The sequence below is a fragment of the Idiotropiscis lumnitzeri genome, chromosome 10, assembly GCF_059441095.1.
Source record: "Idiotropiscis lumnitzeri isolate Australia: NSW breed Sydney's pygmy pipehorse chromosome 10, RoL_Ilum_1.0, whole genome shotgun sequence".
In the NCBI taxonomy this organism is placed as follows: Eukaryota; Metazoa; Chordata; class Actinopteri; order Syngnathiformes; family Syngnathidae; genus Idiotropiscis; species Idiotropiscis lumnitzeri.
This window is the reverse complement of record NC_142400.1, coordinates 13,882,557-13,902,033: the sequence shown is the minus strand read 5'-3', so window position 1 is coordinate 13,902,033 and position 19,477 is coordinate 13,882,557. Positions and strand designations below refer to the sequence as shown.

Below are 19,477 nucleotides of genomic sequence, written 5' to 3'. Positions count from 1 at the left end.
CATGATGAGCTCATTGACAGTTCTGCTCTTGTGTACCACGTAGGCGTGTCGGGTCTTTGAGTCACGAGCAGAGCTGTGAAGATTTCTTTTTCTGATCAAAACATTTATTCCATCATAAACGAAGGTGTTCGTGGTGAGCTCTAACGGCTAGGGGGGAGACGATGCTACAACATGAGGTCATTTGGCCCACAATTTTAATCCTGTTCTCCGCTTCCTGAACTCTTCCTTGGACCTTTGAGCTGGTTTGGTGCGCTGCTGCCACCTAGATGCCCTCTTTAGTAGTGTCTTGTTGGCGGCGTCACAGCCGTTCGACGACCAAAATAAAAATACAAATATTTTTGAAAAAGAGGTTCAGAAAAGGTATGCATTATAAGCCACCTGTTTTGTTTTAGGGGATGTCTACATTAATTAATCATTTGAGTCCGTACTGTATCATTTAAGACATTGACGAGAAGAAGTTCTGCAGCATTGTCAGGATTTTTCTATTAACGTGCATATTTACATAATAGTGGTCAACAGCTAATTTTAATTAATGAGGACTTGTGACTGACACCCCCCCCCAATTTATTTCCTCTTACCCTTGAAAGTACGTTTCTCTTTGAATTCATATGAATCAATTCAGGAGTGTGGTTATAAACCAATGCAGACTAAAATCACAATGCCTCATGCCCTAAAACAGTGACATCCAGACACGATCTTCCCCCCCTTCCTTTTTATCTGTTACAGATTTTATATAGTTTGCATGGCAGCGCGCGAAATGCCAGATTCCAAGTGGAAAGCTTCCGCCCCACTTTGCTTGCGTTTCCTTGGTAACACTAACAACAACACGATCGCTGCTAAACGTTGAACCGTATCTTGAGTGATTGTGAAGAAACGTTCGTCAAATCAACACGTTTGTTGACGAATTCGATTGGAATTGATTAAGTGGAGGGATGAATGAGGCATGTCGTCCACGTCTCGTCTCGTGAAAGTTAGCTACAGGAACCGAAGCAGCCAGCCGACTGGGCCCACTGAGTCCCTCAAGGAACTGCAGGTATGAGCAGTAAGCACCGGCATTGGAATGACATGTTTCTTTATCGTAGCCTTTGCTTGGTGTAAGTGAATAAAAATCTATATTTTGAAATGACTTTATATATTATAAAGCCTGTACCTTGCTGCAGTTACTTTGCTTTCCACGTCTTGCAATCTGATTTTAAACAATTATACAACACCTGTACACGTGGCTTGTGTACATGGAAAGAAAAAAAAAAAAGATCGAGTTGCTCGTCTCATAAAAAACCCATCAAATTCCTGACATTTTGCTCTTGAGCATGCAGTGTAGTGTACAGTACATTTTACGGCACACATCACTAAAATTTTCTTTTTCTCTGGTGCAGCTTTCTGTTATTTGTATATTTGTATTTTTTTTTAAATACAACTAACACATGTATCCTATAGGATTAAAAATGCCAAATATGTATTGTACATAATTATTCAGTATGATATTTTGCTTTTGGACTTCGTTGCACTTACTCATCCATCCATCCATCCATCCATCCATCCATCCAAAGCACAGAACATTACACACAGCCTACTTAAACGTTCAGTGAAATAAACTTTTAATTTCAATTTTCCACAAAAAAAATAATTCTGTGATCCTGCATTTTCTCTAATGAATTAAATATACAATTTAGAGCAGGTATGAGCAACTGGCAAACAATAATAAAAAAAAAATCCCAAAACATTTTTTGGGTGGGGAAATTATAAACATTTTTCTCTTGTATAGGTTTAAGTTGTAATAACACCTTCACCACGAGACAACAGAAATGACTTAGTTGCACTTCCACCGGGTCTTCATCAATACACCATCACCAATAGGAAACAGTTTTTCTGTTCCACAAATATAACTGCAGACCCATATGTACATGGTTTGCTTTGAGACTTCGGCAGCCATGATTGTTTTGTGGCACTGATGAGTCATGCAAGACAAAGTTCGCAGATAAACAACCGTTGATTTTCTTTTCTTCATTTCTTCAAGTTGCCTGTCTCTGATTTTAGAGTCTTCATTAACATCACAAGTATATTTTTGGAACACGGGAGGAAGCCTTGCAAGCCAGGAGGCCTGAATTAAAACTCCCAACCCTCAGAAGTTATCTGAATATGCTAACCATCCTATGTGCCGCCCATATCGCTGACCTCTCATGTAAAATTTAGTTAAAGTCTAGCTGCCATGCGTCTGGACCAGCTTTTCCTGTGAGACTTTTGATAATTGTTTTGAGAATCACTGCACCGTTTCACTTTGGCCTTCCAGCAGTGATTAAAAATAGTTGCTGGTGCACTGTGATTGTTAGTCCACTAGATAGCAGTATGTTAACACTGAATTGTAGTTGCCGTGCAACCAATTGTCAATGGAAACAAAATAAATTGATGTTTTTAAAACTGTAAATTACACATACTATGACCAAACTGGATTGGATTTGGTTAGACTAAATATAAATTCTTCATCTTATATTGTGGGCAATTGTATGCTTTGTAGAACTTTTCGCAGAGTTCATTTTCTTTCTTTCCGAGCATGACTGCCGTAGTGCACAAAGCAAGGTTCATATGCCTGGTCTGGTGGGGTTGGCATGGAAGAAGTTGAAGGCCTTAATCCTGTCAAATGCATTTGGATGAACTAAAAAAGGGATTGTGAGCAAGGCCATCTCATGACCTCATGTGTGAAATATGAAAATCATTTGCAGTCAATTAGATCCTGAAGTAGGGAACACATACAGTAGACAAAATCTCTGCCACGCCTCCATGACAACGGTCTTTGGATTCAGGCTTGGTGATTAACTTGGTCCTTGCAAAACCTTCCACTTCTTTTCCTTAAAAAAATGCTGGTTGCTTCTGGTCATTGTCCATCTGTACTGTGAAGCGCAATCCAATGAGGGCTGAAGCATTTCGCTGAAGAGGATATAATATTGACCCAAAAGCTTCAGAATTCATCCTATTGCTTTTGTCAGCTGTCTCTTTATCTATAAATGAAAGGGAAGCAGTTCCTAGGGCTCCCATGAAGCAGGCACTCCAGAGATGAATATTAGAACCACAGAAATCTACGAAAACACAATAATAAACTTATTGTTAAATAAACCTCTAACAATGTCAAGCAACAAAGCACTATTGTATTATCTTCATAAAAACAGATTTTTAATGATGCTCTTGTAATGAGCACATTAGACTACCTGATATTGTGGCCGGTAAGTATAATGTACCGCATTGTATGCTAACATAATAATGATCGTAAAAAATACAAAAAAAAAACACACAAATATATGTCACTGCCTGTATAGAGAGAAGCCTCTCTTGCTCCCTCTTTCCTAGCGTTCTCTCATTTTCTTAGATCTCATCACAACATGTATAATTCACAGTGAGTCTCGTGTTTCACGGTAGCTCACAAGCTGACAGTTCTGTATAGAAAATCAGTCATGGTGTATTGCATAATTGATGAAATAACTGCTTTTAAATTCAAACTCTGGCAATGATTTTTTTTTCAATACAACCCATCAGTTGGACCCATGTGAAGAGAGCTGTGCCACACATCTACTGGGTATCACTATGAAATCATTGAATTTATTATTAATCGGTAGGAGGTACACGTTAAAAACAGGTTAAAAAAAAAACACCAATCTATTTGTTTAAGCTTGTATTGGTTACATTAACCATTGACCAAGATTGGTCAGAGTTTGACAAATTTGGTTGGTTATGGGAGTACCAAATGTATTGCTTTGCCAAACAACCAATGAAATTGGTCACACTGTTTGGCTATATTCATGTGCAGTATGTGGTATAGACATAGAGAACATGTATATTAATTCATAATTAATTGTTATTTATATAATACACTTGAGTATAAGCGGCTGGGCCAATGGATGGATGGATAGATTAATTAATTTAATTTACCGGTAATTGAAAGTCATACATTCCATTTAATTAACCAATGAACCCTGTCTTGACCCTAACTCGTGAAGGAGAAACTTCAATTAATACGTTGGTTTATTTTAGTATATATTGTATTGTATTGTTGAACAAAAATGGCATTGTTGTGGGTTGGAATCCTGGCTCTTGCCTTCCTTTGTAGGCTTTGCAGTTAATTGAACACTCTTAATTGTTCCCAGGTGTGGATGGGTGTTGATCTATGTGTACCATGCAATTGGCCTTTTTTATTTTTGGTAAATTAACCTTTATTATAATGAATTAATCTTTATGATAATGAACAATTTGTATTGGTTGGCCCGATCACCAATATAGATTGGTCGCAAACACTACAATTCTAAATTGGTTGTTTTAACCAAAGAATTGGTCGGACACTAGATTGTTCAAATATAACCAATTGTCGGTTACATTTTACCAATGTGAGTGTGTGTAATTGTGTGTAAGTGGAAATCTTTTGATGGTAGATTTATTTTTTTTCACAATTTACTCTAATGAGAAATCACTTCCATTTAAAGAAGCGGTCCCCCAACAGGGACAGGCCACGGGCCACTTTCGCGCAGATGAGAAAAAAACTAACAAAAAAAAGTTACAGTGGGCGCATGTCAAGATGCTAATTGTCTCGTTCACATCATGCTATTAAACGCTCAACCTTGCGAAATGAGTAACGATAACGCGTAACTAGCGCACTCGTTCGACAGAGTGGCGAGTGGTGAGCGCCCCCCCAACCCGGACCCACACAAACAACACAACCAGCATACGATCCTTAAAAATTATTATTATTCTGAACCAGTATGCAGCAGAAAAAAAGGTTTGTGAGGAATTTAATTAACATGAAGTGAGGTCAGAGTACATTTTCACTGAATTAATAGAAGTTGTCACAACAATCCTGTGATAGATCGTGTGTGGAATATTGCAAAGCAAAACAGCAAAACACTGCAGACTCCAGACTTTTACTTCATTTAGCTTGAACTAACTGGGGAATGAATCGCTCCTGGCTCATTAACATTTTGTGAGCCTCTTTTCAGCTTTTCAGCCCCTGCCAATGCACAGAAGACCTGAAATACCTAAATGGTCAATACCATATATATATATAAATATATATATATATATATATATATATATATATATATATATATATATATATATATGAGTGCTGTCAAGTGATTACATGTTTTAACTAATTAATCGCAAAAAATTCTATAATTAATTGCGATTAATGACATTTTTCGACTACTATTTTTGTGAAGCGTGTGTAACAGGTAGTTACTTTAATAATATCAATATCTTAAAATTAATGTAAAATCACCAAGTATTACATGTATTTTAAATCAAAGGCTGTTCATGCAGCTTTCGTTGATACGTCGAATACGATCGGACAGTTGTCCTTTTTTTTTTTTTTTTACAGGCATCCGCTCTGGATAATCTTGAGTTAACGTTTTAATTTTGATAGTTTTCATTATAATTTTTTATTTTGATTTTAAATTCTGGCCTATTTTTCTTTGATAATCTTGCTTGTTTGATGCCTCTGTAAGCATAGTATCACCTTTTTGCCAGCAGTGTATTCAATAATGAAGGTCTCTTAGTGCGGGGAGCTTGATTGGCCCTCATCCACCCCCACAGCTCTGCATCCCATCCCCTGTCCTTCCTACTCTGTTGTGTCAGACATGTAAGGTGAGAGTAGGGCCACGATAATTACCTAGTCGACAGCTGGTCATCCTACACCGCAGTCTTCGTTTATGAGCAACACAGATAATTTCAGGGTCGCAATCATTCTCACATGGCAAATAGGACGACTGATTGCTCACATAGCTGCTTGTTCTCTCTTGTCTTTGTTGGCTGCTCTAATTCTCTGATGTCATGAAAAACGAAGCCAATTAAGATGGTGGACTGACTTGAAAAGAAATGTCAGTGTGAAAGGGCAACAATGATGCTGCATTGAGAATATCAAAATGAGGTAAGGTGACCCAAGTGCTCTGAAGTTTCAGACAGCTTGGCTTCTTGGTTCCGATGCAAATATTTTGTCGACCATGATGCGGAAGTATTAGCGTAGTATGTAGTAAAATGAAACTGGTCGTATAGGACAAGGTTCAGGTGCCCAATTCAAAATTTTTTTATAGTTTATTTACATGTAGATTTCAAGTGACAGTTGTACTATCTGACATGTGCAAAATAAGCAGCTACTACAAAATACAAAATAAGCAACTACTACACAAATGTAAAAAAAAAAAAAAAAAAAAAAAAGGCAGCATTCTGATTTCATAACTGAATCCTGCTTCCAAAAATTCTCAACTGTGTCTTTTGCAGTGTAAATCCGGTCTCAGTCGGACTAGTGTTATTATTTAAGATACTTAAATAGATTATGTATGCATGAGATTCAAATTAATCAGAATTACAAATATGGAAAAATAGTGTGTTGCTCAAGATATAAACGTGTAATAAAGTTAGGATGCATTTTGGGCTTGTTTTTATGACACAATTATTTACTCAATATGACTACAAAAGTGGGATTTTAATGCTGATTCAAAATGTGACCATTCTGAAAATTTCTCCTGGTTAAAGTGGGGCAATATTTTCCACAATAAACCCCCTAACTGAATTATTCCAATCAATGTAAGAAGTCATTCTTTGGTCTGGTGACCTAACTGGGATAAATTAGGAGGATATAGTATCCTCAGAGATTTACATACTCAATGGGATTTTCCTACATTAGCAACTGTGATTAATGCCCCGGTACATGATTTCAATTTGCTAGATTTGTATTTTTTTTTTTTAGATAATTTTCCAACACCATACCAGCTGTAAAGTAAGTCTTTTTATAGCATTCCTGCAACACAATGATGATGTTCCTTGAGGCTTGGGTAAGATATTGAGAGGAAAGTGGTTGGAACTCATTAAGTACATATCACTTTTAGTGAATTCATTGCGTATTTATTTTCACTGAAATAAAAGCACATACTAGCAGATACTACTAACACACAAGAATCTGGATGGGAGCTATATTATTAAAATTTGCCATTTTATTGCTTGTACAAAAATAATTGTGTCTCTGCTGTGCCTGCCCTCCCTGCAGGAATGAAATTAAACAGTCAAGGAAATATTTTTATTTTTAACGTGAAATTTTTTGTTTAAGATGACTTTTAATGAATCTCGGTCGCAGTATTGGGCATTGTAAGTGATTATGCATCTAAAAATAGGGACTGTATTTACATTTTGAACAAAAGTTCATGTTCCGAAGTTGTAAGTCCTAAAATGAATTTACAACAGGCTAATTTATTATTTAGATATGACTAGGATCTTTTAGAATGGTACAAAAGTTCTTGTCATCATTTTTTTTTTCAAAATTTCAACAAAGGCTGTGTTCACTTTTAGTTACCAATCAAAAAATTCCTGTTTCCAATTGATTATTCTGTTGTGCATGAATGTACATTTACATTTCAGTTTCAGACGTTGACTGGAGCTTTTGAGATTATTATTTTAATCCTTCATAGGATACATTGGGACAGTTTTTATTAGATTTTTTGAAGTCTTGCATTCAAATGTGTTTTAAGTCTGCTTGTAATCAAGTAGGCATTGGTCACAAAGTGACGAGGCCTTTTCTATAGATAAAATGTAATTCAAAAGATAGGTTAAAGTTTTATATCAGTTACCATATTATGGGAGTTGTTTTGTTGAACAGTTTACGTACTGTAAGCCATAGCGTCATTAAATTAGAGTTCGAAGATTGCATCTACTCTGTCCACAATTGAGCTACAAAGAGATCTGTGGTAAGTTGAGTGGATGTGACAATTGCAGTTCCTCTGTCTTCTTGTAAATTAGGAAGTGAATACACATTACAATACAGAGGTAACTGAGAGGGGTGTGAGGTAAAGAGGTAATCTGTCATGTTTGGGAAACAGCTCTGGAAACACAGCGTCACCAAAGTCATCCAGGTAAGCAAACAATTGTCTTCACAGTTGCTTCATTTTATGGTTTCATCCCCCAAAATTGCAAATTCAAAAGCAAAACTGTCGGTCTTACCATATCTTATCTCTGCATATGAATGTTATTTATATTGTAGTTGTTATCACGTACATTGGTGTGCACCATCTTTTGCATCTGTTCTATGGACAGAATACACATACACAATTTCTTTGCACTTCCCATTACAGGAAACTCTTATTATTGGCTTGTGAAAAGTATGTGTTAATTCTTTGGTGACCTCAGCTGTTGGTTTAGATAATCTTTTCTTCACTTCGCTTTAGCTGTGTCGTTTGCCTTTGGACAAATTGCAATGGGTAGTAGCAACGAGACACAGAGTTTAGTTGCATCGTGCAGTGTGCATGGTTCAGTTTAGTTAGTTGCAACAATTTGTCTGGCTACTGTACTCTATTTGTATCTTTTTTTTTTATTATTATTATTTAATACTGCCTCTCCGAGTCAACAATCTCGTATGTCCTTTTCTTTTACTTTTTTTTTTTTTAAATGGTGTAACAGTGCTTATTTGGGGTTGGATGGTTGTTGAGATGAATCCCAAGGACTAACACTACTTTTTGATTTGTTTTGGGTATTACAACTCTAAATGGATAGTTCCCTCGTGTCCTTCAGCAGAAATTTCATTCAATATTCTTGACTTCTAACCAGTGATCATCTCACAGGGACTACTCAATTTCATCTAGCACAGATTTGTTAAAATAAATCCAATCACTTTGAGGCAAATAAATTACCGCTAATTTATCAACCAGGACCTGTCTATGAATTCATTATGAGATAAAAGCTACATCAAGGAGGAGCAACCTGGGCTTTCCACATCAAGAGACTTTTATAATGTGATAATTCAGTTTGATTTTATACAAAAAGTAAATGGCTTGCAAGGCACTTCAAAAAGCCTTGTTTCATAATGCCCTGCTCCAACAATTGCTTAGGTACAGTAAAAGATCATGGTTTGTAGAGAAAATGCAATGTTTTCTAGATTTCAGAAAAGTGTATGCAGTAATGTGCGGCAGCACACTTGCCAAACGGGCGTCACACTGAAGAGATGGCTGTATTTATGGCATTCGTTCCCTATGCTCATTAAACTTTTCCGCCCAACTATATCCTCTATATTCGCTCCTACACAGCCGCATATCGCTATACACACAAACCTCTGCAATTCAGGCAGCCCGCATGCACACTCCAAATGGATGATGAATATTCAATATGAGGGCGGACTCAGGACACATCATTCATTTCATTCCACTGTGACGTGTAATTTCATTGATCAGATGTGACGAAACCATGAGTATATCTATTGACTGCTTGAAGCTCATCTGTAAAAATTCATTAATGAACAGTGTCACATTAAAGTGTGATTGGAAAAAGTAGCAATTTATCGTGAAATGTGGTATATGTCAAGGAGAAAGCAGGTGTTGAATTTCGGGCGCAGTGTTTGAATCCATGTACAGTTATCCGAGGAAAAGAGGAATGGAAATTTGGAAATGTGGTGTCTGGGGTGGGAATAGATACATATATAAAGGGAAAGCAGCTCACATAAATTCATCAAAAGGTCTTCTGCCAACTGACCCGTGATCCATTTTGGGTACTGACCCAAAGATTGTGAGACGCCTAAGCTAGAAAAAGAAAAATCCAAACTCCTGCTTATCTTGTGTGCATTGCCTCTCATCCTGATATTAATATATAGTCTGCACCTGTTGTTCAGCAAAAGTTTAAGGAGGAGCGTGAAGCCAAGCGTGCCCAGCTTGATGGAAGACATGACTATGTGCTCAGTATTGTGGCTTCATGCCTGGGATTGGAGAAGGCTGATATCGAGGACGCCATGCTGGAAGGAAATCAGGTCGGATTCTATTAAATATGACTCTTTGCATAAAGTACATTTTATATTGAGTTTAGTATGATCTAAATAATTTGGAACACATTTCAGGATAGGGGTGTAGAGTAGACTATGAAAAAGTTTTTTTTTTTTTTTTCAATCTTAGCTTGATCGCATGGAGCAGTTTTTTGTGGCTGGGGGGCTTCTACACCTCATGTTTTACTATCAAGAAAGCGGTCCAGTGGATGGAGGTGCATATTCTAAATTATGAATTTTTTTCTTCATAACTGAGGTTGACAGTTTGAATTAATTCATACTCCCTCAAAACAATGAGGTTTCTGACTAAGATGTGCATGTGAAAATTGCAGGAACATCATCATCATCATCCCTGCAATTGCCTCAGCCACCTGGACAAAACAAGAAGCATAAAGTGTTTGTGACGGACGGAAGGGATGTGGCCCTGACCGGTGTGTGTGTCTTCTTCACCAGAGCCAACACCTCCAAGGCGATCACCTCTGAAAACATACACAGAGTAAGACCATTAGCAGCAGTTACAGAAAATCTAAGCACTCCTACATTAGCGATTTTTAGGGGCATTTTTTTCCAACTTTGATCAATCCGTGCTTTCAAATGCTACCCTATTTGTAAGAATTTTATTAATCCTTTGCATTTGAGACTGAGCTCCTTTTTCTTGAGTTTTATGATCTGCTTTAGATGAGTAAGGAGGAATTTGTTTCATTCCTTGACCGATGAATACTGTCTGGCCTGTTGTATTTTTTTCCCCTTAGGAACTATTTATTTTTAAACCTATTTTTATGATAAACGTCCCCCTTTAGTGTGACAGATTCTTACCCAGATCTGGTGACCAAACAGTATATATATTTTACTGCAAGAATAATAACAATGATAACATTTTTCATTATTTCTACAAAATACATTGGACATGCTGGTTGGTTTCTTTCTGCCATTAGGTTGTATCATACTGGAAAGTTTACAGTGGTGCCTTTAGAGTGACTTGACAAAAATCTTTTTCGAGATACGAGCTGTCGTTCGACCAATTTTTCTGGCGTTTCGATAAATTGTGAACAATTCGTCTAAAAGAGAGGCTTCCAGCTGTGTAGTGCCAAATTGAAGGTTACTGTCAAGCTAAACATAAAACAAAGAGAATTAAACCCTAAAACAGACAAATGGCGGCTTAAAGAAAGGCCCTGCTAACTAATGCTAATAACTATAGCTTCTATATTGCGAGGCGTTAACCCTTTAAGCAACGGATTGAACACAAATGGTTCATCATTCTACAACATGAAGGCAGACTAGTGTACTCACAGCCTCTGTTTTTGAACAACTAATATTAGCATAGCGAGGGGTTGACAGAGTTGAGATGTTATTATGAATCCCAGTAAAGTTTTAGGCAGGACACCTTCGGCTCCAATATGCTTCAAAGAGGCAAGGACTGCCTCAAACTCAAGTGGGATTCATAATAACAGCTCAATGAACAGCATAACTGTCTTCTAGTGCCCCCTGGTGGGCAAGGCTAGCACACAAGAATGAGCTTCATTTCATTGATGCAGTTTGACATAAGCTGTATAATTATATTGCATTTGTTTTAATTATGTCATTACTGTTTGTAAGTACAATATTATGGCAAAATAGTTCACCTCATTCAAAACACATTTTTGGCGAGAGTCTGGAACAAATTAACGGCAATTTCAATCATTTCAATGGGAAAATATGATTTGTGTTACACATTTTGATTTACAAGCATGGTCACTGGACAAATTCAACTCATACGTCAAGGTACACACTTTATTATAGTAATTTTGCCATGCTCATATACAGAAGTTGTATAATATGATGTAAACAAAATATATAGCACCTCTCGATATGATGTGGTACAAGTGTAGTTGCACACTAATGTTAGCTGCAACCACAGTAATGAATTAGAATTACCAACGCTCATACAATGCTTCAATTTTAATGTGTCGTATCGGTATAAAGTAGCAATTAACTCTTTATCTTTATCTAGGATGTCAATTTCAACATGTTGGACACCTCAGAGGGAGGTCTGCTAAAAAGTGTGGAACAGCTGCTCTCTGAGGTCTTCATACCGACACTGAGTAAGATGAACCATGGCTGGGGAGAGCTGGCCAGTCCACAGGCCCAAGCAGTTAAACAAGACTTCATATCATCACTGGAAAACTTTGTGTCCGTGTTGGCAGGGGCACAGGAGAGTCTACAAGAAAAGGTCGGCTACAAGCACAATGGAACCCAATTTTTGACAACATGAAAAAGAGAGTCAATCAGTGATTACTGTCTAAATCAGTTTTAATTGCTAATTGTTATTTTGTCAATATTATTTCATTGCTGTGTGTTACTTCCACACACTTGCAGCACAGTCATCAATGCAACACTGCATATATTACAGACAATGTCATTGTCTATATACAGGTTACTTTGAAAGAGTGCGATACATTTGACGTGCGGGTCCTGAAAGGCCCGTCGGACTACATGGCAGCAGCCAATAACACAGAGACCATAGAAAAGATAGAAGGCTGCATGAAAGTTTGGATCAAGCAGATCGAACAGGTAAGAAACAACGTCTTATATTACCATATGCCTTGATGTTATTTTGAGTTTAAAACACCCCCCCAAAAAAGTTTACACTTAAACAACACATCCTACACTCAATGAATGAGATAGTCCAGTGGAAAATCTTTCAAAGTCTTTGTTCAGTTGCATCACAAATGAATTTTTTACTTTAGGTTTTAGCTGAGAGTGACCAGCTGAGGAAAGAAGCCGAAGACCTTGGCCCACGGGCCGAGCTGGACCACTGGAAGAAACGAATGTCTCGTTTCAACTACCTTCTGGATCAACTTAAGAGCCCCTCTGTAAAGGCGGTTTTGGGTGTTCTCTTGATGGCAAAATCTAAAATCATCAAGGTAAGGGAAGAATCACCTACAAATGGCACTATCATACCTTCGTGAGCTCAATGATGATATGCTCTATCCAGTTGTGGCGCGAGTTGGATGCCAGGATCACTGAGTCAGCCAATGAGGCCAAAGATAACGTCAAGTATCTGTACAGTTTGGAGAAGTTTTGCGATCCTCTTTACAACAGTGACCCTGTATGACAAATAATTTATTCATTTTAAACATTACAAATTTATTTCCAACACTTGACATTCTCAGTTTTGCATGTATTGACATTGTTATACCCATGTAATATATTTCAGGTTTCGATGGTGGATGCTATACCTGGTCTTATCAACACCATCAGGATGATTCACAAAATCTCTCGTTACTACAATACATCTGAAAAGATTACATCACTTTTTGTCAAGGTAACAATGCACATTTCTATTTTCATGACTTTTTTTTAACCGTGGGTATTGCTGTTAGTTTATTTTGCGATCATCGCCACATCCTCATGTGGGTCACCCCCCCCCCCCCCAAGTACTCCAACATCCTCTGATGTGTCAAAAAATGTATATATGGTTCATCGACCATGTCTAAATTGTCCTTAGGTGTATATTGAGTGATTTTATGTACCCAGTGTGGGATAGGCTTCATATTATCGGTGACCTTAAGGAGGAAAGTGGATGTTTTAAAATTGTAACCCAAGGTAAAGAGTGTTTTTTTTTTTCAATAGGTAACAAATCAGATGATAACAGCTTGCAAAGCCTACATCACAAACAATGGTGAAAATTCCATTTGGGATCAGCCACAACAGACTGTAGAGGAGAAAATCAGAGCAGCCATCCACCTAAATGAGGTAGTGAGCTCAGTCTTTTTTTTTTTTTGTCACTTTAAAGAGACATTTCCATGAGCAAAGTGTTTTAGTATGTGCTACATGTCTTTAGGAGTACCAGCGTTGTTTCCATAAGACCAAGGCAAAGCTGGAACAGACTCCCACAGAACGACAGTTTGACTTTAGTGAGATGTACATTTTTGGGAAGTTTGACACATTCCAGCGACGACTCAACAAGATCCTGGAAATGTTGGCCACCATTTCTACCTACTCGGCCCTTCAGGATGCTAAAATAGAGGGACTCGAGATGCTGGCAACCAGATTTCAGGTAAGATCGGATTGCTTGATGACTGTCAGGCAAACTTTTTTTTTTTTTTTTTTAGTAACTCGAGTTCAGTTATCCACCCAAGAAGATGGAGCTGCGTGCTGCTAGACTAAATCCGCGTGAATGCGTGTGTGGGGCGGACATGGATAAATGACTGACACATTCACACCTTCTGTCTCTACAGTCTCTGGTTGGCCAGTTTTGTCATGCCATGAAAGGTTTAGGGATGATCATTAAAAATTTTCCAAAAGATGATTTTAATAACATTTTCTTTCATATCTTACAGACATTTTGAACGTATACAGTCTGGTAAAAGGTGTTTCTTTAAGACTGCAAACTTTTTCTTTAATGTACTGTGAAAGGTGAGAGACAAGCAATCACTGAATTTAAGATGATAAAGAAGTGCAGAGATTTATTTCAACTTCAGTCAAATGAATAATTGTAACAACTTCTGCTGACGAGTGTTATATAAACTTCACTCGTAGTACTTTAATAAACTACAAATTCTGATTTAGGACCAGCTATACCCGACAAATAGGCAATATTACATTGTGAAGGACTTGAAATTAACTGTTTGAGCCAGTACATCTCCCCAGACAAAAATACTCCATACGTACTGAATGCCCCTCGGAGTGTATATAAAAAAAAAAGAATCTCCACCACTAGTTTCCCAGTAAAAAGGAAATCCAGCAAGCAAGTCTGTCAAGACAGGACACATGCAAACATTTCAAAGTCACTTGTCTGCTATTATGGTTAGAAATGTCAGGAGATGTATTTTAACAAAATCCCTCGAGCAAATGCACGCATTTATTGCCAAATTGCAAAACAGACTGTACAGTATAAAAATGGGTGAACCTATTTGGTGAAGATTTTTACTTTATGCCACTGGATGTGGGCCAAACAATTGATAATTGCCATCAAATACGGAACTCTAATAATGACTTAACAGGTCAGTGAGCTTGATCAGAGCTGTTGTGTAAATCAGTGGGCTTCACCGGTCGGTGACCTGTCTGTCTGTTACAGCTGGTCCCAAATCGTTCGTAGGTCAATTTGTACTGGGCTGCACAGAGATCTTAATTATTTTTTTTGACCGTATAGCATGCCAGCGGGAATATGTTTTATTTATTTAGAAGATCCATCAGCACCCTGAAAAACTCATCAAACTGTGAATGTTGGTCACATTATGATATATTAAACAGATAATATGAAGCATTTAAATTTTTATTACATCTAGTGGATGTGAAAAAGATTGCCCCTCGTCATAACTGCCTTGAAGATGATCAGTTCTCCTGAAAAAAAAATGACATTCTTGTTGAAGGTGTGAAACAGATAGCAGGTCCAAAGTGGTAAAATTGAGATCTTGTTGAAGGTGTGAAACAGATAGCAGGTCCAAAGTGGTAAAATTGAGATTATTTTTAACTACACCCCAAATGTTCTGATCTTCTCGAAATGTTATATGACGGGTTGGGTCATCATGAAAACACCGGGACTTTCCCAGTTGTTCCAACACATTTATTTTCTACTAACATGCAGCTATTTGATGATACTAACATAGATAGATGACACTAATATACGATACCTGATTTATTGCATGCCATGTTTGACATGTTCTCCGCAATAATCATAACTTTTTGTTTCTGCCTTTGTTGTCATGGATGAACAAGACGTCAGAAATGCAGGCAAAATGGGAGGTAATGTATAATTTGGGATGTCTAACTTTTATTCAGAAATGGCACAAATTCAAGATTAGACTATTTGATTGCAGCAGAACATTTGTTTTGAGAGGCCTGGCGATTTTTTTTTTCATTTAATTTTTGATGTGGCAGGCAATAATGCTGAACATGAAGACAAAACATTATAGTTTCCTTGACCAGAGAAGAACCGACTTTGATGTGGACTATGAGGAATTCTGCAAAAACACCTCTGAACTTCATGTAAGTTAGATATGACCATCAAGTTATTTTGAGCACTTTGATTTAAGAGAGTTCTAACCTGAGATTGCAACTTTTTATTTTTTTTGTTTATTTAGGAGCAGCTGCAAAATTTTATGGATTGCACTTTCGACAGAATTCAAAATACCGAACAAGCTCTTGATGTGCTTCAAAGATTTGAAAGGTAGTCCACAGGATATGTTTTATCCTCCATGGCGCTTCATGTTCACTCATGTTATTAACACTTTATGAGTTGCAAGTTCGCAAGAATTTTGAAAATGTTTGACGACTACGTAACCACCTGACAAATGGCTCATTTTTCATACATGAAATTGACTTATTGCATCAATTTTCTATAACTATAATAGACTGGCTATCCCCAACCTCGGCATTGATGAGAAGTACCAACATGTTCTCAAGAGCTACGGCCGCGACATTGAAATGGTCTCCAATCTGTATATGAAGCAAAAACTCAACCCCCCAATTGGCAGAGACTTGCCCCCAGTCTCGGGCCGGATCATGTGGGCTCGGCAGCTGTACGGCAGAATTCAGGGTCCCATGGATTTGTTTCAAAAGGTTTATCTATCATCATTGTAATCATCACTGATTTGAAACATTAGCATGTTTAAAATGTTCCTTTTATATCTGGATAGCACAATGGGGTTCTTTCCACACCAGAGGCAAAGAAGATCATCAGGAATTACAACAGGGTAGCAGCAATTCTCATAGAGTATGAGATACTTTACCATCAAAGCTGGATGAAAAAGGTAAAGAATCGAGATAACAGAAAAAAAAAAAATCCAGTTTGTGTTCCCCTTCCCACACTACAACACCATACTACCACCCTTTGTATCCAGGTTGAGGATGCCAGGCCTGGCCTACAAGCGTCTTTACTTGTCCGGTCAACAGAAACAGGAGAGCTAATTGTGAACATTGACCCAGAGATCATGAAGCAGATCAGAGAGGCAAACTGCATGAGCAGAAACAATTTGGAGGTCCCCCCTTTTGCTGCTCTGCTGCAGCGAAAACAGGACACCCTCAAAAGGAACTTCAACAATTTACAGGTTGCTGTCAGCTCACACTTAATTACATTGAAAAAGATCTTTCAAGATGAAAATGCGTGCTAAAAGTTGCCCAACGACATGCACTGTTAGTCCATTCACATCAGGGTTATACTGGTTTTGGACTTGTCATTACAATTATTATTTAATTTTCACATTTGATTGTTACATTCAGTGAGTTTTAATTTGTTTTCGAGCAAGTTTCATAGGTATTTTTTTGGGGGGGAAATGCAAGGATTTTTTGAAAAATTAATTTTAGTATTAGTTTTACTTTTTAGATTTACATACATTTAATATGAATCCCAAACGCTCATGTATAAAATTAATTGATAAAGATGAAAACGAAGGACATTTTCTGCATCATTATTGTTAGTTTTAGTTTGCTTTATATACGTAAGATCTACTGTCAGTTAGCTTTTGATTTCTTTAAAAAAAATGAATCTGTTTTTGTTTAATGGAAATACTATTTCAGTTCATGTTGAGTGAGAACGCCAGAGTTCGTGGGAAGATTCAGAGTGTCTTTGAACAACTGGCCATGCCACATGTTAGTAAGGTAAGGAAAGTGCATGTATGTGCAGTGTTTTTTACAGTGTGTCCTCACTGGAAGTAGGAATTTTGTACTAATTAACACACAGCACACACAGATAACGCTATTTGAAGTAACCCCCAAAATGCTGCTTTTTCATAATTTCTTTAAAAAATCTTTTTGTAAAACTTCCATGCAAAATCTAATAATTTCTACTATTTTCTGACATGGGTCGTAAATGAGTCAGAGAAATGGTTTACGTTTGACAATGATGCCCTTTTTTGATTGTTTGTAATTGGCAATAAAAGGAAAGGCCGTGTGGTCACCATGGACATGGGCATAGAAAAAATATTTTTATCATACATATCGGCAATGCCAACTACCAATCAGAGAAAATCTGTTTTTAATATCAAATGAAGGAAAACAGCAATTCAATCAAAGCAAAATGTATTTATTGAATATTAATGAGAAATTTGACTTTTTTTTAAATGCCAGGCGTTTAACAGCAACTAAAATAGCTTGAAAAAAAGTCATGAGATTTTTAACACAAATTATGTTGCAAACAAATTATCTTGCAAACAGGTGTGAGATGTGACCTTTCAAAATGAGCCTTTACTGATCTGTCTCGTGGGAAATGTGCAGGGTAGGGCAAGAAACACATTACGGGCTGAATTGTGATTATTATAGTGATTTCTATTATGTTTTACTCATTCAACCTTTTATTGCAATTTTAATGCTTTAATATTGTATTGACTTGGGCACAACCAATTTAGTCGACTGATATTTTTTTGCTGATTTTTGCCGATTGTTGTTTTTTTTCTTTTTTTTAAAAACACATTAAAATATTACAACTGGGGTAATGAACCCCTAAAACTGTGAGCTCAACTTCTATGAATGTGTGTTAAAATTAAGAATTAACAACATTACATTTATTGTATGGGAAGACAAATTCATGAGTTTGTATCAGCATTATTATTCTGCAATCTCTGTCTTTCATTCTTACAAATACATTATTTAACTTGTCTGACCATGCATGTGACCGCATGAAGTACAGTTTATGACACAACCAGAGAGTGCAACGTAATTTCTCATTAACCTGACAGGTAGATGAGGCAATACAGCCAGGGTTGACCTCACTCAACTGGACATCAATGAACATTGACAAGTACCTCAGTAGCATTTACAAATCCCTGGGTAAGTTCAGATCAATCAAGTAAGAACAGTTTCTCACTTTGTAATGAACAAGTTACTTAACGCAGGCTGCATGTGATGACCTTTAGATTCCACAATGTGCATTTTAATACTGTGTATGGTCATTAATATTCATAATAAATACACACCCTCATCAGCTCACCTCTTCACTATATTGACATTTTTATTTTTCTTGTTTGGTTGCTTTTCCCCCTCATGTCACTGTGTACTCTTTCCATCCCCTTATTTACTGCTTGTCATCATCCCTCCCATCCATTTCTGACTGTCTCTTGCTGCCCTCTCTCCTCCAGAGAATCTGGAGCTCTTGATGGACAGAGTGAATGACCTGGTTGAGTTTAGGATAGATGCAGTGTTGCAGGAAATGAGCACATGCACACTGTGCATTCTCCCAGAAGATGGGCCTGTTACCTGTGATGACTTTGTTAAGACCACCAGGGTAAGAGCATACATTGTGGTCATATAACTTGGAAAATATAATTTAGCAGTTATTTCTGCTGTGAATTCAATCTAAAAATAAGTGCTAAGTGAAATAATGAGCACACGAACCCCAATGAATCCATCACAGCCTCCAGGAGCTAATATTGGGTCACCATTCTCTGTGCCTCCTTATGCATATACTGTTTGCGTGCTTAGGGCTTGTGTATTAAGCAAGCGCAGAGTCTGCACACCAAGAGCCTGCAGGTGGAGGAAGCCGCTAATGAACTGATCAACATGCTGCTGGAGTTTGACCACAATCAAAGAGAGGAGAGTGAAAAGATGGAAGAAGAAATCTCCCCTCAGAGGAAAACAGAAGACAGTGTCGACAGGGAAGGTATTAACACTCCATTTTGTGAAAAGTCATCAATTTGATGATGAGCAACAAAGAAAGTGAAAAATTAGAATAAAATTGAAGAATTTTAATGATGATTTCAGCAAGACAGCAATAACCTTATAATG

The 19,477-nt window shown here is 37.3% G+C and overlaps 1 protein-coding gene across 2 annotated transcripts in view; it reads left to right on the top strand.

Annotated features, from left to right (window-relative positions):
* Nucleotides 1–12,557: 12,557 nt before the first annotated feature.
* dnah5 (dynein, axonemal, heavy chain 5) overlaps nt 12,558–19,477 on the top strand; it is a 70,430-nt gene continuing 63,510 nt past the window's right edge. Inside the window, exons 1-15 of one of the 2 annotated variants that reach the window (XM_088306217.1) lie at nt 12,558–12,678; nt 12,750–12,863; nt 12,972–13,079; nt 13,388–13,510; nt 13,599–13,814; nt 15,476–15,502; nt 15,638–15,745; nt 15,841–15,926; nt 16,111–16,318; nt 16,396–16,509; nt 16,600–16,806; nt 17,276–17,356; nt 18,433–18,523; nt 18,832–18,977; nt 19,175–19,352. In XM_088306217.1, the coding sequence (XP_088162343.1) occupies nt 12,583–12,678; nt 12,750–12,863; nt 12,972–13,079; nt 13,388–13,510; nt 13,599–13,814; nt 15,476–15,502; nt 15,638–15,745; nt 15,841–15,926; nt 16,111–16,318; nt 16,396–16,509; nt 16,600–16,806; nt 17,276–17,356; nt 18,433–18,523; nt 18,832–18,977; nt 19,175–19,352 (1,903 nt within the window). In that variant the 5' untranslated portion in view covers nt 12,558–12,582. The remainder of the gene's footprint in view (nt 12,679–12,749; nt 12,864–12,971; nt 13,080–13,387; nt 13,511–13,598; nt 13,815–15,475; nt 15,503–15,637; nt 15,746–15,840; nt 15,927–16,110; nt 16,319–16,395; nt 16,510–16,599; nt 16,807–17,275; nt 17,357–18,432; nt 18,524–18,831; nt 18,978–19,174; nt 19,353–19,477) is intronic. The other variant, XM_088306218.1, reaches the window with a different exon arrangement.